The sequence below is a fragment of the Mirounga leonina genome, unplaced genomic scaffold, assembly GCF_011800145.1.
Source record: "Mirounga leonina isolate KUSES-001 unplaced genomic scaffold, KU_Mleo_1.0 Mir_199, whole genome shotgun sequence".
Classification (NCBI taxonomy): Eukaryota; Metazoa; Chordata; class Mammalia; order Carnivora; family Phocidae; genus Mirounga; species Mirounga leonina.
In genome coordinates, this window is record NW_023270498.1 from 1,831,331 (window position 1) to 1,856,318 (window position 24,988).

The window sequence follows — 24,988 nt, forward strand, 5'->3', positions numbered from 1 at the left end:
AGACCCAGCTCCGCGCGTCCTTTATGCCCTGCTGCAGTAAGCCAGGCCGTCCACCAGGGGGCAATGCCGCCCACAGCGCGCTCAGCACCACCTGGATTTAGCCCAAATGCTGGGACCCTGCGGATTTCAGTTCAGCGGGAACCTTCCCGTCCAAATGCAGGGCAAAGTGCAGCAGGGGGAGGAGCCTGTTCACAGAAAATCGCTCACTGGGGGACGGTGTGTAGGGAAGGCCTGTGAGGGACGCAGGGAGGACACGGACTCTGGGCTCCGCGGCTGCCTGGCTGGGGCTGGGACGGAAAGACACCAAACCAAGAAAAGGGCAACCAGGAACGACTGGATTCTTGTTTTTCTCCAGGCCTGCATCCTGGACCGTGGCCAAGCTACTGAACTTCTCTGACCCTGAGCTTCATTACCTGTAAACGGGCGAGGGCCACCTGTCCGTGGCCACCTGCTCTGTGTGGACAGACAGGCAGGCCACCCGGCTCTTCCCCACCCTACAGGGCAGGGGCAGCCCCTGGGGCTCCGGCACGGGACATGCCCCCGCTGAGGCTGTCTGCAGACTCAGCAGCCCCGTCCCTCGGGCGCTCCGTGTGGGGTCCCGTCCGGCCCACTCGGGTTTCCGTGGGTGGGCGCTACCTGGGCTCTCCCTCCCAGGGACGCTGGACCCATCAACCAACGCTAACTCAAGTGCCAGCACCACGCTTGGCAAACAGTAGGCACTGAATCAAGGTCTCTGCCTATTGTCCCGATCCACCTGCCTGCCCGCGGTCTGTGAAGCCGTGAGGTCTCCCCAGACGGGACACACGCCCTTCCCCTCGATCCACCTCCACTTTATGGGTCAGATTATGGTCTGTCTCGGTGAGCGTTCCACTGGAAAATGGGGATTTCGCTGCTGTTGGGTGGGGGGAGGGCCGTATTTGTGCTTTAGATCCTATTGGCTGCTCGCATTGCTGGGGTTCCTGCGTCCTGGTGACTTTCTGTCTAGTTCTCCCCATCGCCGAGAAGCCATCACTGTGGGTTAGTCTGTCCTTCTGGCTCGATCAGCCTTAGCTTCCTGCGCTGAGGCTGTGGTTTGGCGGGGGCACGTCCAGGGGGCTTCTGTCTTCCCGGGGGTCTCAGTCCCGGGGGACCGAGCCTTTATGACTGTAGGATGGGCGTCCTTGTGCCTAGTCCTGTCCTGTGCCCTAAAGTACACTTTGTCAGACATGAATACAGTGGTTCCGTTTTTAAAATTAATGTTGGCATGATAGATCTTTTTAAGTCCTTGTCATTTTTTCTTTAAGATTTTATTTATTTGAGAGAGAAAGGAGAGAGCACGGGCAGGGGGAGCGACAGAGGCAGAGGGAGAAGCAGGGGCTGAGCAGGGAGCCCGATGCGGGGCTCAATCCCAGGACCCCGGGATCATGACCTGAGCCGAAGGCAGACGCTTAACCATCTGAGCCACCCAGGCGCCCATTTTGTTTTGGTTCTTTTCTGCTGTATGAACAAGTCTTTCACGTGCTCCTGGAAGCCTTGTCGCCAGGTCGTCCCAGCATCCGATTCACCCTGATGTTGGCGGCAGACGACTGTCCTTTCTCACTCATGTTGCGAATGACCCGGTTCTTTGCACACGGGATTTTCCATCGCATCCGGGACCTTCTGGCTATCACGCCAGGAGGCTCTGCGTCCCACTTGCATCTGATGTGTCAGCGGACGGTGTCCCTGCTTGGGCTGGAGAACCAGCCACCGGGCGCTGTGCCCGTGCGGAAGAGTTCAATCACAGTGATGCCACCAGAATTTGGTCCCTGCGGTTTACCTGGTGCTGCAGCTCCCACGGTCCTGGTAGGGCTGCCCGGGTGCGGGTGTGGGCACAGGTGTCTCGGGTAGAAGAGGGGGAGCCGTGGCTCAGCTTCCCTGGCCTGGCCTTTCTGGGGGGGGCCCCAGACAATGGGAGACACAGCATGTTTCCCGGGGGGGGCAGGGCTTTCTGCTGGTGTCCCCCCACAACCTCACTGTCTCAGATCCATGGGGTCCAAGAGGCCTCATGGGCCAGCTGGATTTTCGTGGCAGACGCCTTTTGTGGGCACCTTCCCACAAGCAAAGGGCTTTGGGGGCCCACCCCCCACCCCTACTGTGGCCCTGGACCAGGCTTGTAAACAGCATGCAGTTGGGTCGTGTTTTTTGGTTGTCCTCGCTCTGCTAAGCTCTGGCCTCTGATTCCTCAGGAACCTGAAGGCCATTCATTCTTGGATCTTTCACTTGTTACCAACTCAACAGCCTTGCCTCCCAAGCGTGTCCAGACACAGCCAATCCCCGTGTCATGAAGTGTCCCTCCCCTGCATGTTCCCGGGGCCCCAAGTCCACCTGCAAACTCTGATTCCACTTTGAGTCTGCTCTGTGAAATGTGACTCAAGGCCCTGGGGAAGCTCATCTCACGATCCTGGTGACCACACACATAACCCTAGGGAAACAAGGAACCACGATGGAGGATAGGACGTGAGGTCCCCAGTGGGCGGGACCAGGACACAAACAGTCAATAGACCCAGGGTCCCCAGTGGATGGACCTGGGCGCTCATCTCCAGTAGATCCTGGATCCCCAGTGGGCAGGACCTGGGCACCCATCACTAACAGATCCACAGGTCGGGGTCCCGAGTGGCCAGGGCCTGGGTACCATTCTCCAGAAGATCCATGGCCGGAGGGGGTGGGACCCTGATGCCCATCACTAATAGATCCCGAGCCCTGAGTGGGCGGGACCCAGGTACCCTTCTCCCAAAGATCCACAGCCCAAGGGGGCCGGGCCCGGGCACCCATCGTTAGATCCTGGGTCCCCAGCGGACAGACCCAGGCGTTCATCACCAAAAGATCCAGGGTCCCCAGTGGGCAGGCGGAGGGCCCACCACTAATAGATCCAGGGCCCAAGGGGGTGGATCCAGGTGCCCATCTCCAATAGATCTGGGTCCCCAGTGGGTGGGACCCAGGTGCCCATCACCAGGACATCCATCAGTAGTAGCCGCTGAGCGATGAGCAGGGAGTTAATGTGCACATGACAAGCTCCCGTCCAGGCAAGGCCTGGTGGTGGCCGGTGCTCCCAAAATCCTCTGGGCTGACTCTACTGCCGCCCCCCGGAAACGTCCTGTTGGACGAGACTCTCCCAAGTGTGCCTCCTCGGCCTTACGCTCCTGGCTGGGGCCAGAGCGGTCACGGCGTTTCAGCCATGGGAACGGTCCTGCCCCAGCCCTTAGCCTTATGAGCGCTGTGACCCCCAGCCTGCAGTGGGGAAGGCAGAGCCTGCTGAGCCCAGTGACCGTCCACCCACCGGGGGCCCCCTGACAGCTGCTCAGGGCTTTAGGACACACAGCGCATGAGGGCCACGGGTCCTGTGTCCCCATCACCTAAGTAGGGAAGGAAATCAGCCAGGCAAAGGGAGCCCAGCTCCAGGAAGGCAAAAAGCCAGCACGATGGGCCCCCACCTGGCGGGGGAGCCCCCCCGGAGGCTGGGGAGCCCCACCAGGAGGGTGGCAGTGGGCAACACCTGCATCCCTCGAAGCAACAGGTGAACCCACAAAACTTCATATTCGGGTTCAGCCCCAACGCGGTAGACGCCTGGAAGGTCCCCTCGGGGGCTGAACATCAACACAGACCAGGTCCTAGGAGTAACAGCACGGCAATTAAATTCTTATTCTCTCTGAATATAATTTTTCAAAGGTCTCTGGGCGGAAATCTTAAAATATATTCCCAAAGGCCAAACATATGTGAATTTATAACCGAATCCAACGCTCCATAAAAAATCCACTTCAAACTCCCAGTGAAACACGTGCGTGACCCAAGTGCACACACGGACACACAGACGTACACGCCCTCTGGGCGCTTCCAGCCGACACAACTAATGTCTGCCTCGCCGAGGCTTTCCCGCGTGTATAATTTTATTATACTCTGAATAGAGAGGATATCTGAAAAGCAGAGAAAATGACTATACAAAGGGTTTATAGAACATTCATTTACATAACTGGATATATTCTTTACAATATAAGAAAAGTAAAAATACCCACTAATAAGCAAGGCAGCTAAGGAGACACGAGGTCTTGGACACCGAGGATGCACACGGCGACCCTTAAATTCGGTGTGACTCGCCGCGGGTATAGATTAACACTGGAGGAACACAGCGTCCGGTTAATGAGCAGGTTAATAGGACCCTGGCTGTGACGCGGTGGGGACCCTCGACCTCCCCGGGACGGGACCCCCGTGCCAGGGATCGCGCGGAGTGTCCCCGAGCCTGCGTGGGGGTGGGGGTGCGGCTTGCCGCGCTCTGAGCCCCCAGTTCGTGGATTCCTCTCGTTCTGTGTGATGCACGTGTAACACAGGAAGAAACCTGTCGTACCAGCTCGTCAGGAACCAGGGAATCGGCGTCCCTAGGCTCCGCAGAGGGAGCAAACTTCCCGACGCCCTGGCCACTGTGAGGAAAAGCCACAGCCGGCCGGTCTGTCTCACAGGCCAGGGAGTGCGTCTTCTTGAATGCTCTGGATAGGGACCGCACAGGAGGCCCCGATGCCCATATCGTCCACCAGCTTGTGCTTCTGGGCCCCACCCCCACCCGCTCTCCGGTCTGTAAACGAGCCCTCTCGTCCTTGGTCGGAAGGATGAGGGACCCAACCTGCGGTCTTTGGGTCAAAATGGGTAGAAGCCACCTTGGGATGAGGTGCCCCTTGGGGACGGCACCTCGGGTCCCCTTGGCTGAATTTCTGCCACGAATGGAATCCCAACATGCCAGCCGCCCCTGCCGAGGACCAGACCCCGGGGCCCCCGGGAGATACCAGTGCATTCCACACCAACACCTGTCGGGGAAGAAGGTCCGCGAAGACCAAGGCAGACATTTGGCACAGAAATGAGGCACTTATGTTTGGTGCATCGACAGGAGCTGCAGTGGACCCGTCCACCTGCTTTCACACACATACGACACCCCCCTGCGTCTCGCTTCCAGCTCTGCCAGTCGGCACGTCCGTCTCTGACCCGCTTCACACAGAGAACTCACAACCACGTTTCCATCCCTGGTGTGGTGCCCGCTGGTGACTCGCGGGGGGGCCGAAGAGCTGATCTTGATTTTGGAAAGTCGGGCAGCTCCCCGGGCCCCAGAGCCGTGGGGCGCCCCGGCTGTGCGGGAGGAGACCGAGCCTCCCGTCCGCCGTTGTCAGCCCCAACTCCCGCCCTGGGGGACACACAGGAGCCTTGGCGTGACCAGCACCCCTGATTCGGTCGCCCAGGAGATGCAGAGGAGTGGCCCTCAGCTCAAGAACAGCCTTGAAGGACTGAGATTCATCATCTTCCTCCCCTTCCTCCTCTGCTCAGGAGGCCAGAAACACGTAGAGGCGGGGACAAGGGGCCAACAGCTCACAGAGGGCCGAGAAGAGCCGTGGAGAGCAGGGCCGAGTCTCCACCCAAAGGTGACCCACCCTCCGGAAACTTCCTCCCCAGAAAGGACGTCACCCGCTGCCGCCTGGACCCGAACCGTCCATGGCAAGGACTGGGGTGGTACTGGGGTGGTCAAGGCTGCTGTGGCCGGCCTGCTGGGGACGCGGCCCTTGATCGTGGGCATGGGTTCAGCCTGGCAGCCCCCAGAAGTGGGACCCCGTCCTGCCCAGCAATTTATCATAAATAATTTGGCATAAGTAGAATATAAATTATATGAAAAGACATGTCGCGTCCATGTTCCCTCTGCTCTCACGGACAACACGCCGTTCGGAGCCGGAGCTGCCACCTGCCCGCCCGGCCGGGGCTCACAGTGCCCCTCCCCCGGGACTGGGTGGCCTTCCTGGTCCTCACAGCCATCACATCACCCCCTCGCTCATGCCCCCAGAGTTCCGGAAGGGCCTGACCGGCACGAACCTTCAGCAAACATGCATCCCCTTCTCGGTGAGCTAGCGTGTCTGTCGTGGAGGAGAGAGGCCTCCCCCCGGGTGCTGGGTGGACAGGGGCCCTCCGTGAGGCTGATGGCACCACCGGCCACCCAGGGGCCACGTGCAGGGGCTGGGCGCCCTCCTTCCCACAAACGCCGGCGTGCAAGGAACATGGGGGCCCCTGCCAGCGTGGAGCCCAACTTCCTCCACCCGGGAAGCGCTTGGCCACAGAGACGTGTCAGTGAGCAGTCTTTCAGGAAAGGACAGCAGAAAGGGGGGCCATCTGTCCTCCTGTCCATGAAGCCGGAGGAGGAGCCCCTCGCCCTCCTGGGGCTGGAACGTCAGGCTGGCCAGTTGCTTCGCGGGGGACGCCCCAGCCCCGCTCGGGTCTCTGGCTGGGAGGGGCTCAGATCTTCTTAGGGGACCCGATCATGACCTTTGACACGAAGTTGACGATGGCACTTGCAGGCTGCTCGGGGTCATGCTCCGCGAATAAGTGGCACACATTGTCCGTGGCGCTGCCCTGTTTCCGGGCCACAAACCCAAAGACTCTGCAACAGGAAAGGGGGTGAGGCCAGAGCGCCAGCGTCCCGCAAGGCCCAAGTGTGGGTGCAAACCTCTGTCTGCTCCCTCCCTGCACCACCACAACCTCCACCCGCCACTCACCACCACCCAGCCAGACACCTGCCCACAGCTGTCCACCTCCCAAACCTCGCAGGGACAGCAGGTGCATGGCCGGCCACCACCCCGGGCCACTCCTGGCCGGAATCCTGCAGACGCGGGTCAGGGCAGGTCCCTGAGCCCCCACCCGGCCAGTGGCCTGACTCTCCCAGGGGAGGCCAGGCTCCCCATGTACTGGGGTGGGGCAATCAGATCACGTGGGGGCACAGGTGAGGGCCACACGTGGCCACCCTCCCGCCCTTGGGGGCCAGAAGCTCTCCTCTCGGGCCTCCTACACCCCAGTTACAAACTATGGGCAAGTAAGGAACTATTAGAAGAATCGGAGCTGTTCTCCGAATGGGCTTTTGTGAGACCTGAGTCTCACGCGGGGACTCCCGTTGTCCCCGGGAAACTCTTTCTGCTCCTTCTTAAAAAAAATGAAGGATTCTTTTGTTCCAGGGGAGCGGTTTCCCAGCCATGAGAGGGACTGGCTCAAGGAACCCCGATGAGGTGGCACATTCCACGTGGCTGGGAGCGCCGTCAGCCCCACGTGTCAGAGCGTGGGGCCTCCGGGTACTTTATCAGATCCCAAGGCCAACAGGAATGTGAACCAGAGACGCTACAAGAGGATCTTTGTGGTCTGACCTATTCCTGGCAATCAGATTTAGGTTACATGGAGGAAACCGGGCTGGCGAGCGCCAACAGCTCCGAAAGGTTCTGGGAGCGCCCCTGCCTGGCGGGACTGGCCTGCTGTGGAGGCAGGGCAGGCGGAAACCATGCTCCCCCTGCATCTGGGAAACGCTGAACACTGTGTCATTCACAGTCACACAGGGGAAGTCCTTCCTCCACCCTGACCTCGATGCACCTGCAGTCCACGCCCGCCCTGAACAGCCCAAAAAGCCATGCATTCGCCTCCACACTATTTTCGCCACATACAGGTCCAGGGTATGTACTGTGCCTCCAGGAAAGAGCAAGCAGGAAAGTGAACCCCAGGAGGCCCTTCCTGCAGAAGGACACACTTTCGTTTGTGTTCATGGCACGAACCCGTTGGCATGGTTCCCTCATTTCCTTATGGGAAACCCTCTTTGGAAATCTGTACAAAGATGCACTTTGGACCGTGACAGGAAGGGCGCTGGCGTCCCGTGAACCTACCTCGAGCAGGGGCCATCCGTGATCCACCTTGCAGATTAAAAAGAAAAGGAAGAGTTACGTTCACTTCTTTATTAATTTAACAGGCAAAGGATGCACACGCATCGCCTGAGACAAATACAGATGTCTTACTTCCGGTCCTGTGGATCCAATGCGCAGAAGATCACGCTGCTCACGGGGTAATGTCTCCGGAAGAAGAGCCTGTTGGGACACGGGGGGGGCATGCTCTGTTAGTGGGTGTAAGGGTGACAGGGACGCATAGCGCAGGCTCCCCCGAAGGAGAGTCGGGCGGAAACCGACTGGATTACTAGTCACTTGGAGAGAAGGACCGTGCGTACGCCCGTTAGAAATGGGCAGGTGGACGCGGGGCTGAGCGGTGCTGGAAAAGCTGGCTCTTGGCAAGAGGGACGCATACAGCAGAGTCACATCGTGCACCTGCCAGCCACGTGGAGGTCGGGACCAAACCCCGGAGCCCCGGCATGGCCCTGGAGGAGAGCCAGGGAGCCCGGCCTTCCCGTGCTCGGCCCGAGAACCGCCGACCATGTCCAGCCACCGACCGTCTCCAGCCGAACTTTCCTCACTGGGGACACGGTGTCCGGTAAGGCCGGCCACTCTTGGGGACTGGAGCCCACATCAGACATGAGGAAGGAGCTGACGGCACACTGCGAACGTACAGACTAGCTGTGGGGTGGGCACAAGGGGCGGGTCGGGGCTGCCCCACCGGCCGGCACCAGGGGACTGGCCTTGTGCCCCGTGACGCTCCTGCCATCCCCCTGCTTTTATGGCTGATGACCTGGCTCTCTTATTAACCACACCGGGCCATTTCCAAAACAAATGAACAACAAGTGCATTGGAAATGTCTTTGACTCTGAGGTCAGGGGCTCCGTGGGGGAGGGAGGGGGACATGCTGCTGTCTGTGCACCTGACTCTGCTCCCCGTTCAGGCTGTGGCCCTACTATGTTCCCGGGACACCTGCTAGGTAGAACCCACTCAGGGACAGCTCTGCTGAAAGCCACCGAAATTATTATCTAGTATCTACATATTCAAACACCATCTAGATAACATTTAGTATTGTAATGTATTATACAACAGATGGTCATGAATAACTATTACTAGTATTAGTTGCTCTTAATATATAACTAATGGCTACATTACAATTAATTATCTAGATACTGGACTAACATCTAGCAAGCTCACAGTGTCACCCGAAACGGAACGACCACCAGTCAGATGTAACGACACCAAACCAAAGACGGGTGAGTTCTATCACAGTCTCCCAGTGTTTCGACAGAATCGAGTTCAAAGATTTTTGAGTCTAAAAATTATACTCGTGTGTGCGCGTGACACTCAAAGGTCCAAATCTCTCTCTCTCTCTTTTTTTTCTTTACAAGTTTACTGACTCCTAAGAAGAAAACGTCTGCGCCGAATGTCCACGGTTTACACGCAGCTCCTGGGAGGTCCTGAAGGACAGGGACGCGCCGAGGACTGACGCGTCCAGAGCCAGGCCCCGGGGACACACGGGCCGGCGGGAGGTCTGACCCCGGGTGCGCCCAGAAGCCCGCCCGCAGCCCGGCGCCCAGGCACACTCACTTCCTCTGGTTGTCCGTCAGGGTGATGCCCTGGGCCGACACCTTGAAGTGCACGACCGTACACAGGGGAGACGGCTCCTGCACGAGGGTGAGGCTCAGGGCCTTCTGGACGGCCTGGGGGCCCGTGAGCGACTCCATCTCCACGGAGTTCAGGTACCACACGTTGCAGGCTGCAAGACACCCAGGGAAGCAGGGTGTTCACTGGAGGCAAAGCCCTCGGCCCCCCATTCCGCAGGCGTGGACGGGGAGGGACCAGGGACACACGTGCCCCGAGGCCCCGTCCCGGAAGCCTCCCGCCGCCCCTGCCGCCGTGTCCCCAGTGGGGCTGGAGACCCCTCCCCAGCCTCGGTGCGGGTGTGGGTCCACGGCACCACCGCAGGTCAGTAAACGTGCGAGAGGGAAGCCAGAACCCCAAAGAACCGTCCTGCACAGACTGCTGGAGGTGACGGCGCCCAGAGCAGCGGGGACGATGCATGAGGCGTATGACGTGGGGCAGAGGCTGCGTGAGGAAGGCGCGGGTCGGCCCATCCTGTCTGGGTCCTAGCCCCGCCCTGCCACGGGGCTGGGCTTCTCGGGGGGGACGGGGAGCAAACTGTCGAGTGTGAACAGGGCTTGGTAAACAGCCTGACGGCCCTCTGAGGCTGCACCCCTGCAGCTCATGCAGAAGCTGACATGGGACCTTGGGGCACGTGTGAGGTCGGTGTGTCCTGAGACACTCGGACTCTGCCTACCGCTCGCTCCCAGCAGGAGCCACGGCCCCGCCTGGCCAGCGACCAAGAACGTGTCCCTCCCGGCTGCCACCACCCCCAAGAACAGAGCCGCCCGTGCCCCTGCCCTGCCGGACGCGAGGCTCCACGTGAGCGTCCGCGGCCTGTGAGCGGCTAGCCATCCACGGCCTCGAGGCAAATGCTGCGATTCACAGCTCATCTTCAAAGCCTGGGAAGCTCTGGGGTCTCAGAAGCCCCTGCTTCTGTGAGTAAGCCCCAGGTCTGCACCAAGTTCATCGGAAAACAAAGCTTCGCCCTTGATCCTGGGGTGCTGAGCATGACAAGCATGTCGGCCGGGGTCTCACCGACGTCACGGGGAAAAGCCACTGGAATCGAATCACTGCTGGAGCCACTGAAGAGGCCCAACGGGAAAGGCCCAGAATGAAGGGAAGGAGCAGATTCCAGAAAGCCTCCCGGGAATGACGCAGCCCAAGGCTGGAGAAAGGGGTCTTCAGCGAGAGCGTGCACCGCACGGAGCCTGCCACGCTCACTGCAGGGAGCTACCCCACTTCCTCTAGAGGACACAGCCCCCGAACTCGCCATCAGCGGCAGTTTCCTCCGAGACCCCAGCTTCCCCTACAAAGTTCCCTGAACCACTCCCTAGCTCTCACCAGAAGCAGCTGGAGACCGCACCCCTGTACCGGCCGGAAATGCGCTGTGCCGCCAGGCAGCATCTAAAGAGAACTCTCCACCCCGAACACAACCGTTTCCGTGTCTCTGAGCTCCGCTAAGGCTGCTCATTCTGAGGACGATCCCTGCGTGTCAGGCCATGGCGGACACTTTCTAGAGACTGTCTCAGCCCATCTGCACCTGTCCCATGGCGGAGGAGGACACAGTGGCCTGGAGACCCCAAGAAGAGGTCCAGGAGCCTCGCAGCCAGCCCCTGGGCGTCCACGCCACCGTGTCCTGACACCCCAGCTCCATGCTGCTGCTGCAATGTCCACGGAGAAACTACGGAGTACCGGGCACGCTCGGTGAGAAGCGTCCAACGTTCCCGGGGTGCGCTGTGGATTTTACAGTGAGGCACGTAGGCTGTGTGCGAGCGTCCCTGGCCACAGATAACGCCCCCTGACAACGCCACGTGCCCGTCCTGAGAGCAGACGCACCTTCAGAAGGTTGCACCTGCGCGTTCTCACCCAGAGGGACGCTCAGGGATGGGCGGGAGTCGGAGACGCACCCTCTCCCTGCGGCTGGCTGGCACGGACCCGAGGGAGCGGCAGGGATGGTGGCGATCTGCACTCTAGCTGCCACCTGGACTTGAGGGGTTTACATGTGTCGCTTGGGACAGAGCGCATGTTGGCACATTACAACATAGCCACCCAGCGCCCCACGCCTGCCACACTCTGATGAAACGCTGGGTCAACCTGGATGGCCCTTCTGGACAACGTGGTCATCTTTATCAGGAGGCTCAGAAGGGAAATCTTCCATAACCACGGTGGACGACCAGCCCAGAGGTGGGGCTATGGGAGCCTCGCGCTGACTTAGCGGGGAAACGGGGAGTGGCTCAATGAACCCCACACGGAAAACCAAGCAACCAGCAAATGGCAGCCACACCACACGTACAGCGACAAGAAGACAGGTGGCCACGGCCGACACTCCCGGGTGGTTCACGGGGAAGTCGGGAAGAGAGTGGGTCCTAGGATTTCTCAGCTCAAGGAGAACCTTTCTCTCTTCTCCTCTTCGTATTGTGTCTACACAAGAAGACGGACGTGAGCTGAGCCTCCAGGGTGACCACCTCACGACTTAGATAATCAAACCCTCTCGCCATGCACCGTAGGCCTGCACAGGGACAGTACGTCAACTATTTCTTAAACCCAGAAAACCGTTAGAGGTTGATGGGAAAGCAGAATAAAAACCATATTCATGCTACGATCACAAGTATAAAAGAAGAAGTGTGTGTGTACGAGCCGGAGATGGATGGGTGCCTGGAAACTTCAAGACCGCGTGATTTTCGGAGGGTGGATATTCTACCTTCGATTTCATTAGCGTTACTGTGATGCATTTCCAAAAACAAGAAGACAAGGAATTCTGATCAAACGACAGTGAAATCCCACAAAACGGGCACAGCCTGGGTCTGCGCCAGGACGGGCGGCCACCAACCCAGACCCCGTCTCCCCTGTGGCACCACAAATGGCCTTTTGATAAGGAGTCGGGGTTTGGGGAATCTCACCCCTAAAGGAGTCATTCCTCAAAGCAGAAGAGGGAAGCTGCCACTTGATAAAGCACACCTGGGGGCAGGTCTGCTGAGCCCACGGGTCCGTCCCGGAGCCCTGCTCTCCAGCAGAGGAGGGAGGATCCACAGGGTGGCTGATATTTGTCCACCCAGCCTGGCCCCTGTCGTCCAATTCCACCTGACACGTGGTCCCGGCGTGGGGTGGGGGGGTCGCCTTGTGGAGCAGGGCTGCCTCCTGTGAACGGGGCCGTGCCCATCAAACCCATGGGTACAAAGCCTCAGGAACACACGACCTCACCCAGCCCTACTGCGTCTGGGAACTTGGGTCCTAAGAGAGCAATGCAAGATTCTGAAGAAAGACATAAAGCAGAAAGGTAGCCTCCCATGTCTGTAGTACTGAGAAGCCAGAAACAAGCCAAACGAGCAGAGCAACTGTAAGGAGCTGAGTCACAAGACAGACCACCTCGCAGCCACTGAAAACGAGACCTATGTAGTGTGCAAGAAAAACGGGTGAACTTCTTACTCAAAGCGAGAAAAGGAAAAACATCCAGGGTGGTCTGGGAAACAGGCGTCTGAGCAGTTCACCTTCCCTCTCTCTTCCATGTCTCTTCCCTTTTTTAATAAAGATTTTATTTATTTATTTGTCAGAGAGGACGAGCACGAGCAGGGGAAGGGTCAGAGGGGAAGGGAGAGGGAGAAGCAGACTCGATCCCAGGACCCTGAGATCATGACCTGAGCCGAAGGCAGACGCTTAACCCACGGAGCCACCCAGGCGCCCCTATCCTTTTTTTTTTTTTTGATTTTATTTATTTATTTGACAGAGAGAGAATGAGAGACAGAGAGCAGGAGAGGGAGGAGGGTCAGAGGGAGAAGCAGACTCCCTGCTGAGCAGGGAGCCCGATGCGGGACTTGATCCCAGGACTCCAGGATCATGACCTGAGCTGAAAGCAGTCGCTTAACCAACTGAGCCACCCAGGCGCCCCCCCCCTTTTTTTTTTAACTTAAAGAACTCCTACTACTTTTATAAAGAAAATACACTTCACAACATGGTAAATTAAGGACACAGCCTAACACTGCTGGGAAATGTACCAGAGCTCTGGTCCTTCTTCTCAGGATGGACTGCATCCCGCAGCTTCAACACCACCAAGGAAGAGACCAAAAACGCCAACAGTCAGAGACTGGAACGACCCAGAAGGGCCTCAGTCACACGAGAGAAGGGGAAGCAGACGAGGGACCATGCACCCTCGCTGGGGACACCCGCCTCTGCTAATGTTCCCGGGTGCTGCTTCCTCAACTTTATGGGGAGGGGACTCCACACAGGACAATTCAAGTCACTCACAAAATTTAGTTTAGGGGGGAAAAATCAGTTTCCTTGAGGTGATCACCAATGGGACAGTCTGACTGTCTTCCTGTGCTTTTTCCAACAACTGCGGGGCCTCTGCAAGCTCACTGCTGCTTTGTTCTCACTCCAGCCACGGATCCGTGTCCTGATTCCACGCCTTGCCTTGTCACCCATGAAGTGAGCTGCACGGGTATTTAACCCCCTCAATGTGTCTTAGAAACATGAGGCTCCAACCTGTTGTGTGTAAATACTCAGCTCAGATGCTCACATGAGATCCCCAGGGCCCGCCTCAAGTCCTGGAAACTGCCATCCTTCAAAAAAGCAAGTCCTCCGGCATTATTCCATACCTGCCATATGTTCTTCAAAAAGATTATCAAGTGTATCTAATAATGATAAGTCAGAATAGAAGGAAAAGCCGTAATATCTAAAAATAAGGGTCATTACGGTTCCTAATTATGATAAGCAAATTCATTGATCTATTTATTAATTGGACATTTATTGGGGAAAATGTTTGATAATCATGAAGCTTAAGGAGAAACACAACAGGCAGCTTGTCGTAAGATGATATTAAGCTAAGTGCAGAGCCTAGAGGCGTGTGGGCTGCAGTGCAACCCCAGGCTGAGAGCAGGGCTGCACCCCGGAGATATTATGGAGGCGCCCAGCCGAGGCCCGTGCAGGGAAAGGGTGAGGCCCCCACCACAGGAAAGGCCATTTTTCCTGGGCCGGGAAGGGCATTTTCCCGTGCAAACACAGCAGGACTAATACCACCACAACCTACGTGAGTGACCACGTTATGGTTCCCAAGGCAGTTTTCAACATCTGATTCACTTGGGTCTTCGCAGCCACGCTGTGGGGGGAGATCATTATCATCGATACGTCGAGATCCACATGGCTGAGTGTCCTGCCAGAGGTCAAAACCCTGAGTGGCAGAGCCTGGACTTGAACCCAGGACTGACACAGCCACGCCCCTCATTTTGGAGCTTCACGTTCCAACACGTTGCTGTTTGGGGCAAACCACGTCAGCTTCATTTTGGACACACAGAACGTATCCCTCAAGGAGGTCTGAACTGAAAAGAGTTCAACACTCATCCTTGTGAAACCAGAGAGATGAACTTTAGCTGGGCAACAGGCATAGTGATGGGGGGTTCCACAGAGAAAAGTTGCACAGAAGAACCATGCACAATGTACAGAGGAAGTAACAAGAAGAGAGCTGTAGGTTGCACTGACCTCCAACACGGAGCCACAGCTGTGAAGTATGCTACCAATATGAGGTGCAGAAAGGACGTATTTCTTGTCCAGGCCTCCAACCAGTCTCTGAAATTTCCTTCCCCAACCTTTCCGAGAGCAAACGTCCACCGTGGGGAACTCGGTTCCCTCACGGCTGCAGACCCACAGGAGCCCCGTGGCCTCAGTCTTGTCCACAGCCCTCTTACTCTGGGGCCCCCAGGGGCTGCATCACATGCTGCAACAGCAAGTAGTGGGGCTGTATTTATAGCACGATGCAGAAAACAAGATTAATATACAAGTCAATCCCTTTCCAGTCCAGCACAAGACAATCACAGTTTGGGATTAAAAGCACAATACAAGGTACATTAGCAGCCCCCAAAGTGAAATACCTAGGTATCAATCTAATACAATTACGTACAAGAAATACTTACAAGGAAAATTATAAAACTTTGATGAAAAATATAAGATAGCTGAATAAATGGGAGAGAGAAACCATGCTCATGGATAGGAAGACTCAATTTTGTCAAGATGTCGGTTCTTCCCAACCTGATCTATAGACACTATACGATTCCAATAAAAATCCCAGCAAGTTATTTTGTGGATATTGACCAACTGATTCTAGAATTTATATGGAAGCAAAAGACCAAGAATAGCACAGACTGAACAAGAATTGAGGGAGACTGAAGGAGAAGCACAGAGTTGGAGGACTGACACTACCTGACTTCAAGATTTACTGGAAAGCTAGTAGTCGAGACTGTATTATTGGCAAAAGAACAGACCAATTGATCAATAGAAAACAACTGGGAGCCCAGAAATAGACCCACATCATTAAGTCAGCTGATCTTTCATAGAGGAGTGAAGACAACACAATGGAGAGGAGATCACGTCTTCCACAGAGGGGGCTGGGACAGCTGGACGCCCACGTGCAAAACAGAGACCGTAACACAGACCTCACACCCTTCCCAAACCCTGACTCACAGTGGGCCGCAGACCTGAATGTAAAATGTAAAAGTATACTTCCAGATCACATAGGAGAAAATCCAAGATGATCCAAGATCATCTTGGGTTTGGTGACAAACTTTTCAAAGACAACACAAAAGGCACACCCCATGAAAGAAAGAAATGATAAACGGGATGTCATTAAAACTAAAAATTTCTGCTCTGTGAGAGACAACGTCAAAAGAATGAGAAGACGAGCCACAGATTGGGAGGAAATATTTGCAAAAGATACGTCTGATAAAGGACTGGTCTCCAAAATATACAAAGAACTCTTAAAATTCAACAGCAGGAAAACCACCCAATTAAAAACGGACTAAATACCTTAACAGACATCTCACCAAAGAAGGTGTATAGGCGGCAATGATGGAGAGATGACCCATGTCACGTGTCATCAGGGAAATGCAAATTAAAACATCGATGGGATACCAATGCACACCTATTAGAACAGCCAAAATCCAGAACCCTGATGACACCAAATGCTGGTGAAGATATGGAGCAAAAGGAGCTCCCACCCATAGCTGGTGGGAATGCAAAATGGTGTAGCTCTTTTGCAAGACAATGCTGGTTTCTTGCAAAACTAAACATACCAGGGGCACCTGGGTGGCTCAGTCGGTTAAGCATCTGTCTTCAGCTCAGGTCATGATCTCAGCGTCCTGGGATCGAGCCCTGTGTCAGGCTCTGTGCTCAGCAGAGAGTCTGCTTCTCCCTCTGCCCCTCCCCACGCTCATGCGCATGTGCATGCATGCACGCTCCCTCTCTCTCAAATAAATAAAATCTAAAAAGCCCACAAAACTAAACATACTTTTAATATACGATCCAGCAATCATGCTCCTTTTTATTTACACAAAGGAGCTGAAAACTCACGTCCACACAGAAACCCGCACACGGATGTTACAGCAGCTTTATTCGTAACTGCCAAAAGTTGGAAGCAAGCAGGATGCCCTTCAGGGGAGGAACAGATGAGTACACTGTGGTCCGTCCAGGCAACATAAGATCATTCGGCACTAAAAAGCAATGAGCTACCGAGCCATGAAAGGACATGAAGGAAACTTCTGTCACTCAGGGACGAAGTCCATCTGAAAAGGCTACCAACTGTAATGATTCCAACTCTAAGACATTCTAGAAAGGGCAAAACCACGGAGACAAGGAAGGGGTCAACGTTGCCAGGGTCTGGAGGGCGGGGGTGAGCAGGTGGAGCACAGAGGATTTTTAGGATGACGAAAGCACTCTGAGTGATACTCTGGTGGTGGATACACAGCATTCTGCATTTGTCCAAAACCACAGAAGGAACACCACCGAGCGTGAGCCCCAGCGGAGACTCTGGACTCTGGGTGATAATGACGTAGGTTCACAGATGGGAACAAATGTACCCTCTGGTGGGGGAACGCCGTAATGGGGAACGTTGCACATGCACGGGGCAGGGGGTGTGGAGGAAACCTCTGTACCTTCCTCTTAATGTTCCTGTGAACCTACAACTGCTCTAAAAAATGTATAAAGTCTATTAATTTAAAAAACAGGTGCCCAGGCAAGCGCACTGTCTGGGGGTCTGCATCACCCTGGGTTGCGGGCAGCGAGGGCGAAACCATCGGCTTGCTGAGTCAGGCCCGTGAGTCCTTTTACACTCATGGCTGGGGGGGGCAGGCCCCCCACATCCCGGCTCCCTGCCTTCTCCCCAGACGAAACCCAGGACTTGGCTCTCTCCCACGGTCTCTGGTCTTGTTTGCAGTGGGGACATTTCCAGCCCAGGGAGTCCTGGTTCTGTCCGCCCACACTCACTGCCCAACCAGGCCTGGGGGGCTCCCAGAGAGTGGGCTCCTTCACACACACAGCAGGAGGAAACCCGCAGACCCAAGGTGACCCCCTTCTGCCCAGGACCTAGGACGGAGCACGTGAAGCCAGAGACTGACCTGCCCCTTGCTTCAGCAGCTCTGCGGCCGAGTTGGCTGCCGTCTGGGGAGAGCTGTCGGCTATCTCCTCCAACGGATCTGCGGGACAGAGCAAGAAAATGCAGAAATGAGTCCGGCTCACCGGAGAAGAGTCTTCACGACACGGTCAGACTCGGGCCTGGATTCCCGGAGGGTGACCTGTCTGTCTCCTGGTGACAACCCCCCAGCCCGCGGACCCCAGCACTGCGTTCTGAGCAGGCAGGGGGGCGACACGGTCCAGCAACATGTCTTTCTCAGCTCTCATGAACAATGAATTGCAAAAGATAAATCACACTTACCTATATTATAAATTTATCACTATGGAATCTAATAAAGTTATGTGAAATTAATACTGCCTAGGAAGCTGGGAAATATGGCCAAATCACGCTGTTATGCAATGGGTGCTTTTTTCCCTAATTAGAGATATTTTCAAACAGCCATAAAGGCAAAGAGAATAGTTTGTCACCTAAGCTCAAAAATACCAATATCTTGCTGATTTTGTAGAACTGTACAAATTAATTTAAGTGTGGCCCTGAAGTTCTCTTGGTGCAGGTGCTTTCTATCCAGGGAAGCCATTCACAAAGCCCGTAAGGTGACGGCGTCGCTGGGCGCTGCCTCTTGTCGGCCGACTTGGGTGGGCTACACGACACTCTTTGGGGTTTACCCACAGGGCACAGGACAGAGGAAGATTCCGGTCTGACTTCTGCCGGTGGATCCTCATGGACCCGACACGCCGTACCCGACATGCACGCGGCCAGCCAGAAGAGCACGGAGGACCCGACCGCGTACCTCTGTCTGGAATGAGCAGCTTGCAGGGCAAAGCCAAGGGCGTGATGGAATGCTGACACACCAAAGCCGTGAGGCTCCCTGCAAACGGATAAACAGCAGATGGGCGTTAACGCGGCCCTAAACACGGCACCGCGGGAAGGAAGCTGCTGTGGAGGGCAAGCACTTATATTTGTAGCAACTAACACGCTCCGTTATTGCGGGACTTGGCGCAAAACTTCAGTGAAGTGACTAGTCCAGCAAGAAAGCTAAGAGCTAGGTGGAGGAACTGCAGGTGACTCTGGGCCAAGGCACACAGGCACCAATTTGGAAAGAGGAAGTCAGCCGTCAGCTGAGTCTGAGACAGCCCAGGTGCCTCCGTGGTCCCTGCAAGGTGCTCCCGGAGGCTAGGACCGTGCGTCTGGGTGTCGTCCCAACAAGCCTGCGAGGTTGGGAAGGAAGCGCTAACCCGGTCCGTGCTCATGGGCCTGCCTACTTGCCATCTGTTTGGTTTTGAGAAAGCCTTCAGAACAATTCCTTATCCAGTTTATCTTGGAGACGATAATCGGGTGAGGGGCCTGGGGAGCCCGGGGGAGGGGGGGGAAGGCCCCGTTGCTCGCGGCAGCAGGGGGCTGCACACCGCGTGGGCCAGGACGCCAACTGTGACCTCACAGCCACTTACCGAAATAGGGTTCGTTGGGGCACCCCTTCAACCGCACTCCCTTCGGGGTACACTCGATCAAAAAGTGCCGAACGAGTTCATTGGCCAGATCTCCCGCTGTAGTGAGAGAGTGAAAAGAAAGAAAAGAGAATTTAAGAATAAGAGCACGGGGGGCGCCTGGGTGGCTCAGTCATTGGGCGTCTGCCTTCGGCTCAGGTCACGGTCCCGGGGTCCTGGGATCAAGCCCCGCACCGGGCTCCCTGCTTGGCCGGAGGTCTGCTTCTCCCTCTCCCACTCCCCCTGCTTGTGTTCCCTCTCTCGCTGTGTCTCTCTCTGTCAAATAGATGGATAAAATCTTTAAAAAAGAATGCGAGCACAGGAGGATGGGAGAGAGGGACAGAGCACCAGCTAAAGGGAAGGGCCCCAGAGCCGGGCCGCTGGCCTCGGTGGGCTGCCAAGCAGCATCCTGGGAAGGAGAGCGGAGCCCCCAAGGGTGACATGCCCGGAGGTGCAGGGGTCCCGGGAGAGACCCTCACACATCCTGCAAGCATCCCCAGTGCAGGGAATGAGTCAGCTGCTGTGAACAGAAACACGCTGTCCAGCTCCTAGCCCTCGTAACAGGAGAGGTTAGAAGGATCTGGATGCAAGGTGATGCCCGATAGCAAGCCACCAACAAGAGCTAGAAGGGACCAGCCTTGAGGGTATGACTGAGCCAGGAGCCACGTGACAGACCCCCAGGGAGGAAGCCCTCCGTCACTGGGACCAGACAGAACATCGCTGCCCCCGCCAGCCCGTGCATCCGAAGACAAGGCACGCCCAGAAAACCTCCAAACTGAGCTGGAAATCGCCCGACAGCAGCACCCGCCCGCGGGGAGGGAGACGGCCAGACTCCATGGAAGGCTGTGGTGAACACAGGTGTGGAAAGGAGCATCGTGCATCCTCAGCTGTGGGAGGAAAAGGATCCGCGTCTTCCGCACTGAAGGGGACACATGCGCCGGGGACAAGTGTCTCAGTGGGATGGCCAGTCGGCTGGCTGCCCGGAGAACAGATCCGTCCTGGACATCTGTCGCTGCCCGGTCTCCGGGTACCAAGAGGCGGGATGCTGACTCGCTGTGCTCTTTCCTCTCAAACCTCTCCTTGCACCGTGACACCCAACTGCCAAATCCAGGGCTGGACGAGTACAGGCAGCCAGCGAAGATTTCAGCCAGAGGACACCGGGGACGTTTTGTGACCTTCACCTTAGGGTTGAGTCAAGGTCGGCCTGAGATGCGGATGCACGCCGGGAGGTGAGAACACGCACACAGCACCGTCCACATTTCCGAAGTGACAGTGCATGCAGGAAAGACGCCGGCTTGCAGTTTCCACGGAGCCAAGAGCCACCCTGCACGCTCCACAGCACCCGTCCCCGCTCTCCCCTGGACCCCGTCCACAGACCCAAGCCACTCCTGTCCCGAGACTCTCCCTGCTCGAATCCTCGTTGAGGATTGCTGGAGCTTCTCACGCCGGGTTCCTCGCCGCTCAGCTGTTCTACTCGATCTGCACGAAGCCTCCTCCCGCTTTGCTTCCAGACAACACCATCTGGATTTGGGGTCTGTGCTGAGTCCACTGCACCCTGCCCCTTCCGCTCACCCCACAGCAGACACCTAGGTTCCCTGAAAGCCCCTCGGCCGGATGCTTTGGCCACCAAATCTCACGTCCTTCCAGGCACAGCTCCGAGGTCACTTCCTCCTGGAAGCCGTGGGCAGAGCCTCCACCCAGGGATTCCCATCAAGCCTCTCGGATCCTGGGCGCGGCATGGGAGTGAAGCAGACCCATGTCACTTTGCTCCTTAAACGTGTGAGCTCCGAATCTGCTTATCTGGATTCCCCCGTTCCTGGTGAGCCCAGCGCCCACACGAGGAGCCTGCTTCCTTCTTGAGCTTCCTGTTGTGAAACGTAAACCGACCACTGGTGTCTACCCTGCGTCAAGTGATGCTCCCGGCGCTGTTTTTCCAAAGACATTTGCTCACTTCGGGTCTCTGTGTCACATTTTGGTATTTCTCGCAGTATTTCCAGCTTTTTCGTTATTATTACACTGATTCCTGTGATCCGTGATTATGGCAGTTGATACCCTCAGATGGTGGTGAGCTTTTCACCAACAGTATTTTTTCATCAAGGTGTGTGCATTGTTTTTTTAGACATGAGGCTGTTACACACTTAGTGGACCACAGTACACAGTAAACGTTGCTTTTACGTGCACTGAGGAGCCCCAAAGCTTATCTGACGCGCATCGTAGCAATACGCGTTACTGCGCATCGTAGCAATACGCGTTACTGTGATACGTATTATCGTGATTCACGTTTTTGCGATATGCACTCCTGCCGTGTCTCCGAGGTGGGCCTGCATTCATTCCCTGGAAAGCCGTCAGAGAGCAACAGGTACAAGCAGTGTTACAAGTAGAAACAATGAATCTTGTAACATGAGCAAAAGCAACTCACAAAAGAATACATACTAGTTTTCTAATTTAAGTTGAAAACAGGCAAGACCACGATGTTCAGGGATTCCTATTTTGGTGGTTAATATAAACAAGCTGTAACTCTACCTTCTACTTAGTAGGCCTCCTGTCTGCAGTGGCAGGATGGGTGATCTGAAGGGTGTGTGTCCGTCAGGACACGGAGGAAGGGGCAGGTGCAGCTGGGGATGGGGCTTGTCACCAGGAGAGGGTGGGAAAGGCCCCGTGATGGACTCCGTGACTCCGTGCTGGAGCTGCTATCTGAGCCAACTCACCAACCCTTTAAGAGTGATCCAGTTCCTCGCTCTGGACACCAGAGAGAAGCAGTCACCCTTGGACACTCCAACACACCCAGCACTCACACGTTCAGGTTCCCAAAGACGGCCCCCCAGCACACAGAGGTGGGGATTCTTGGAGAAATGGCGGGCAGGGAAAGGACAGACAGTAGGACATCGGAAGGACACGGGGCCAGCCCCAAGGGCCTCACGGAGCCCAATCTAGGGGTCGCTGGAATACCCGAAAGATCGTGGGATGACGGAGTGTGACACGCAGGAGGGGCACGCAGGGGCCTCCTGCCAAGGTTGTCTCCTGGGCTACGGGCACGCCTGTGTTTGCTTCATGGGAACATTTACCGTGCATGGAACCATCGACACCCTCTCTGCACGTGGTTGTGTCCAAGACGGAAAGTTCACAGAAGAGTAAGTAGAAGATCTGAATACAGCTGTGCATGGTTCATCGGGCACAGGGCACTGGGGACAAGGACAGCTTGGTCCCCCACCCCCGGGGCCCCTCTTGTGACTCCAGGCTGACCCCAGCATCACTCTTAATCCAGCAAAGCGCTCTCCGGAGCGCAGGTGCGAGAATGGTGTGCGCAGGGCACGGCCTCTCACGTGAGGAAAAAGGAAAGTGTGTACAGATGCTGGAGAGACAGTCGGTGAGAAATCACAGGAATTGATTACGGTTCCTGGGGCAGAAGGGGGCCCGGGTGCCTCGGTGAGGCCCGTTTCTACCCTCCTGGCCGCCGAACAAGGGAATGCATCACTCATTCACAGCAATAAAGACATAAACTTCACAAATCATTAACGATGTTGCTTGCACAAGGACGGTCCTGAGTGGACCACGCTGGAAAAAGACAGAGACTCCGAAGAAACTCAAAGCCATGTTTGCACAGACACCGTAGGTGGGTGAGTGCTCCCGATCCGCTCCCGGGTCCCTACCTTTCTTGTTGAGTTGCAGGACGGAAGGGGGAGGAGTGGCCACCTTCATGGCCAGGCCGTAGGCCCCTCGGAAGGAGTGACTATCCCTGACAATGAATGAGCCAGGCTCCTTGTCCTTCAGCATGGCGATGGCTGGGGAGGGAAGCAGAGACACACACATTTGCCGGGGTCCACACGGCCCGCCTGCGGTGCTTTTGCAAACTGGGTCGGAGGGAGCAGGCCCAGGTCCCTTGGGGGTGGGGTGGGGGTCTCTGTGACGATGCATCATTTTCAAGGGGGGCCTGGCTGCAAAGGAGCCCCCCCACCCCAGAAGGCACACAGGGCTCCTGCTTGCCCCACAGCACCCGTGAGGGACAGGGGAGGACCCTCAGCTGACCGCCCAGGAACTGGACCCACCACCAGCCCAAGTGCCCGGCCAGGTCCCAGTACGCACAGCGTGGCGGGGCAGGAGGCGAGGCGTGAGGTTCTCTCCGGGCCCTGCTGTGGCCCCGCCTGGTGCCCCCTCCCAGCACAGCATTGTACTTAGACATTTTAGAGTGTGCCCTTCCAACCAAGCAGAGGGAAAGATTGAAAGGATGGACCTAAAAAGTTACTGAATGTTTAACGCAAATCCCACAGTTCACCCCAGGGGATGGCAAAAATGTGGCCGTAAGTGGCCCTCCGTCCCGTGGCTCCGTGGCCGACTGCATCCACCCTGGATGGGGCTGTGAGTGCCCTACCCAGTCAGGGCTGATGGCTGGGCCTGGCCGACCTGCCCTCCCATCTTCCCTACCTGAGGCTGGGGGGCATTTAGCTAATAATGGTTTTACAAATAAAATTCCTGCCCTCCACTCTCCAAGCGGGGCCTGCCAGGTGGGGAAGGCACAGCTCTCTGGAAGGGGGGCGGGTTTGGCGTAGGCCTGCGAGGGCCTGCGCTTGACCCCGAGGGCCATCCACACGGGCGTGGGGGCTGGTGGGGAGGCGGGCGCACGCGGGCACCAGCAGGCCCGTTGGCGGCAGGTGTCGGGGGGCTGACCGTGCATTATTCTGTGGCCATAGGGAAAAGACCTCTGATAGAATTGCATGTTTTCAGTCGTGACATACCTCACCAGCGCTTTTGGTTTCCCCTTTTAACGTCGTGATCTTATTTTGCTGGGGGGGTGGGGGGTGGGACAGAAGTGCCCCAGTGTCATGGCCACAGACGGAGCGGAAGCCGGGGCTGCCCCCCCGGGAGGGGAGATTGGGGTTAATGTCAGACCCTGTTCTGAAACAGAATGAGGGGGACCCATCCCACAGGACGATGATCCCACAGGATCATGTTCCCGTGAGGCCGGTGGAGTCAGTGGCCACGTCCCCACGGCTCCCTCAGCTGGTGTCTCCAGAGCCCACCACCCCTCATGTGCTCATCAGGTGCCTCCCACGGCGAACCCTCCAGAACCCGGCGAGGTTGGATCCGCCACATCTGTCCTGCAGGGACCGCCTGGCGCTCGCCATCTGCCTCGGAAGTGGAGCCCCAGTCCGGCAGCCCCCGCCCAACCCGCCATCCCAGGCCAGATGCCGCACCAGTGGAGTACGTGGTCTGCACAGAATTTTCTAGAACATGTCACAGGCCTTTCTCAGTCCCCCCAGCTGGACGAGGTGCTGGGGTGCTGGGCTCACAGCCTCCATCCCGTGCCGTGGGCAGGGAGGGGACAAGAACGGGGCACTCGGCCACGCACAGCCCGGACCCGAGCTGAGCAGCATGACCACAAAGCCCAATTCAGGGAATCGGAGGTCTCTCCGGGCCGCGGGCTTCCCCCACGAAACATGACAATAGGTTCCTTGAGCTCAGGGGAAGAAAGGCGCATTCTTACCATTTTTATGAGCTACTTAATTGAATAGAAAAATTCCAAAGAGAAAGCTGAACAGTGCTGTTTGCCAGCCACTTAACTCTTTCTTTCCAGCCAGGTTGGGAAGTAAGCCTCAGGACGACACCGGATGACTTTCTACCCGAAGCTGTCAGCCGTGCGGGCTGCACGGGGGGCCACGCCGTGCATCCCTCCTCCCGGATCCAAGGCACGCTGTCCCCGGCCCAGCCCCACGCCCGCTAGCAGTCCCCGGGTTTCCTCTGGGAGCACCTCCGGGGAGGACCAGCATGTCGCAGCGACCCCGCGAATCTGCAGGACGACAGCTGCT

General features: G+C 56.7%; 1 protein-coding gene across 1 annotated transcript in view; it reads right to left on the bottom strand.

Annotated features, from left to right (window-relative positions):
- Positions 1 to 3,687: 3,687 nt before the first annotated feature.
- The window catches only part of TNS3 (tensin 3), a 173,628-nt gene continuing 152,327 nt past the window's right edge, over positions 3,688 to 24,988 (bottom strand). The window contains exons 24-31 of the mRNA XM_035026460.1: positions 22,835 to 22,966; positions 19,149 to 19,244; positions 18,491 to 18,568; positions 17,684 to 17,761; positions 9,270 to 9,438; positions 7,812 to 7,880; positions 7,683 to 7,709; positions 3,688 to 6,421 (exon numbers count right to left, since the gene is read on the bottom strand). Coding sequence (XP_034882351.1) covers positions 6,277 to 6,421; positions 7,683 to 7,709; positions 7,812 to 7,880; positions 9,270 to 9,438; positions 17,684 to 17,761; positions 18,491 to 18,568; positions 19,149 to 19,244; positions 22,835 to 22,966 — 794 coding nt within the window. The 3' untranslated portion in view covers positions 3,688 to 6,276. The remainder of the gene's footprint in view (positions 6,422 to 7,682; positions 7,710 to 7,811; positions 7,881 to 9,269; positions 9,439 to 17,683; positions 17,762 to 18,490; positions 18,569 to 19,148; positions 19,245 to 22,834; positions 22,967 to 24,988) is intronic.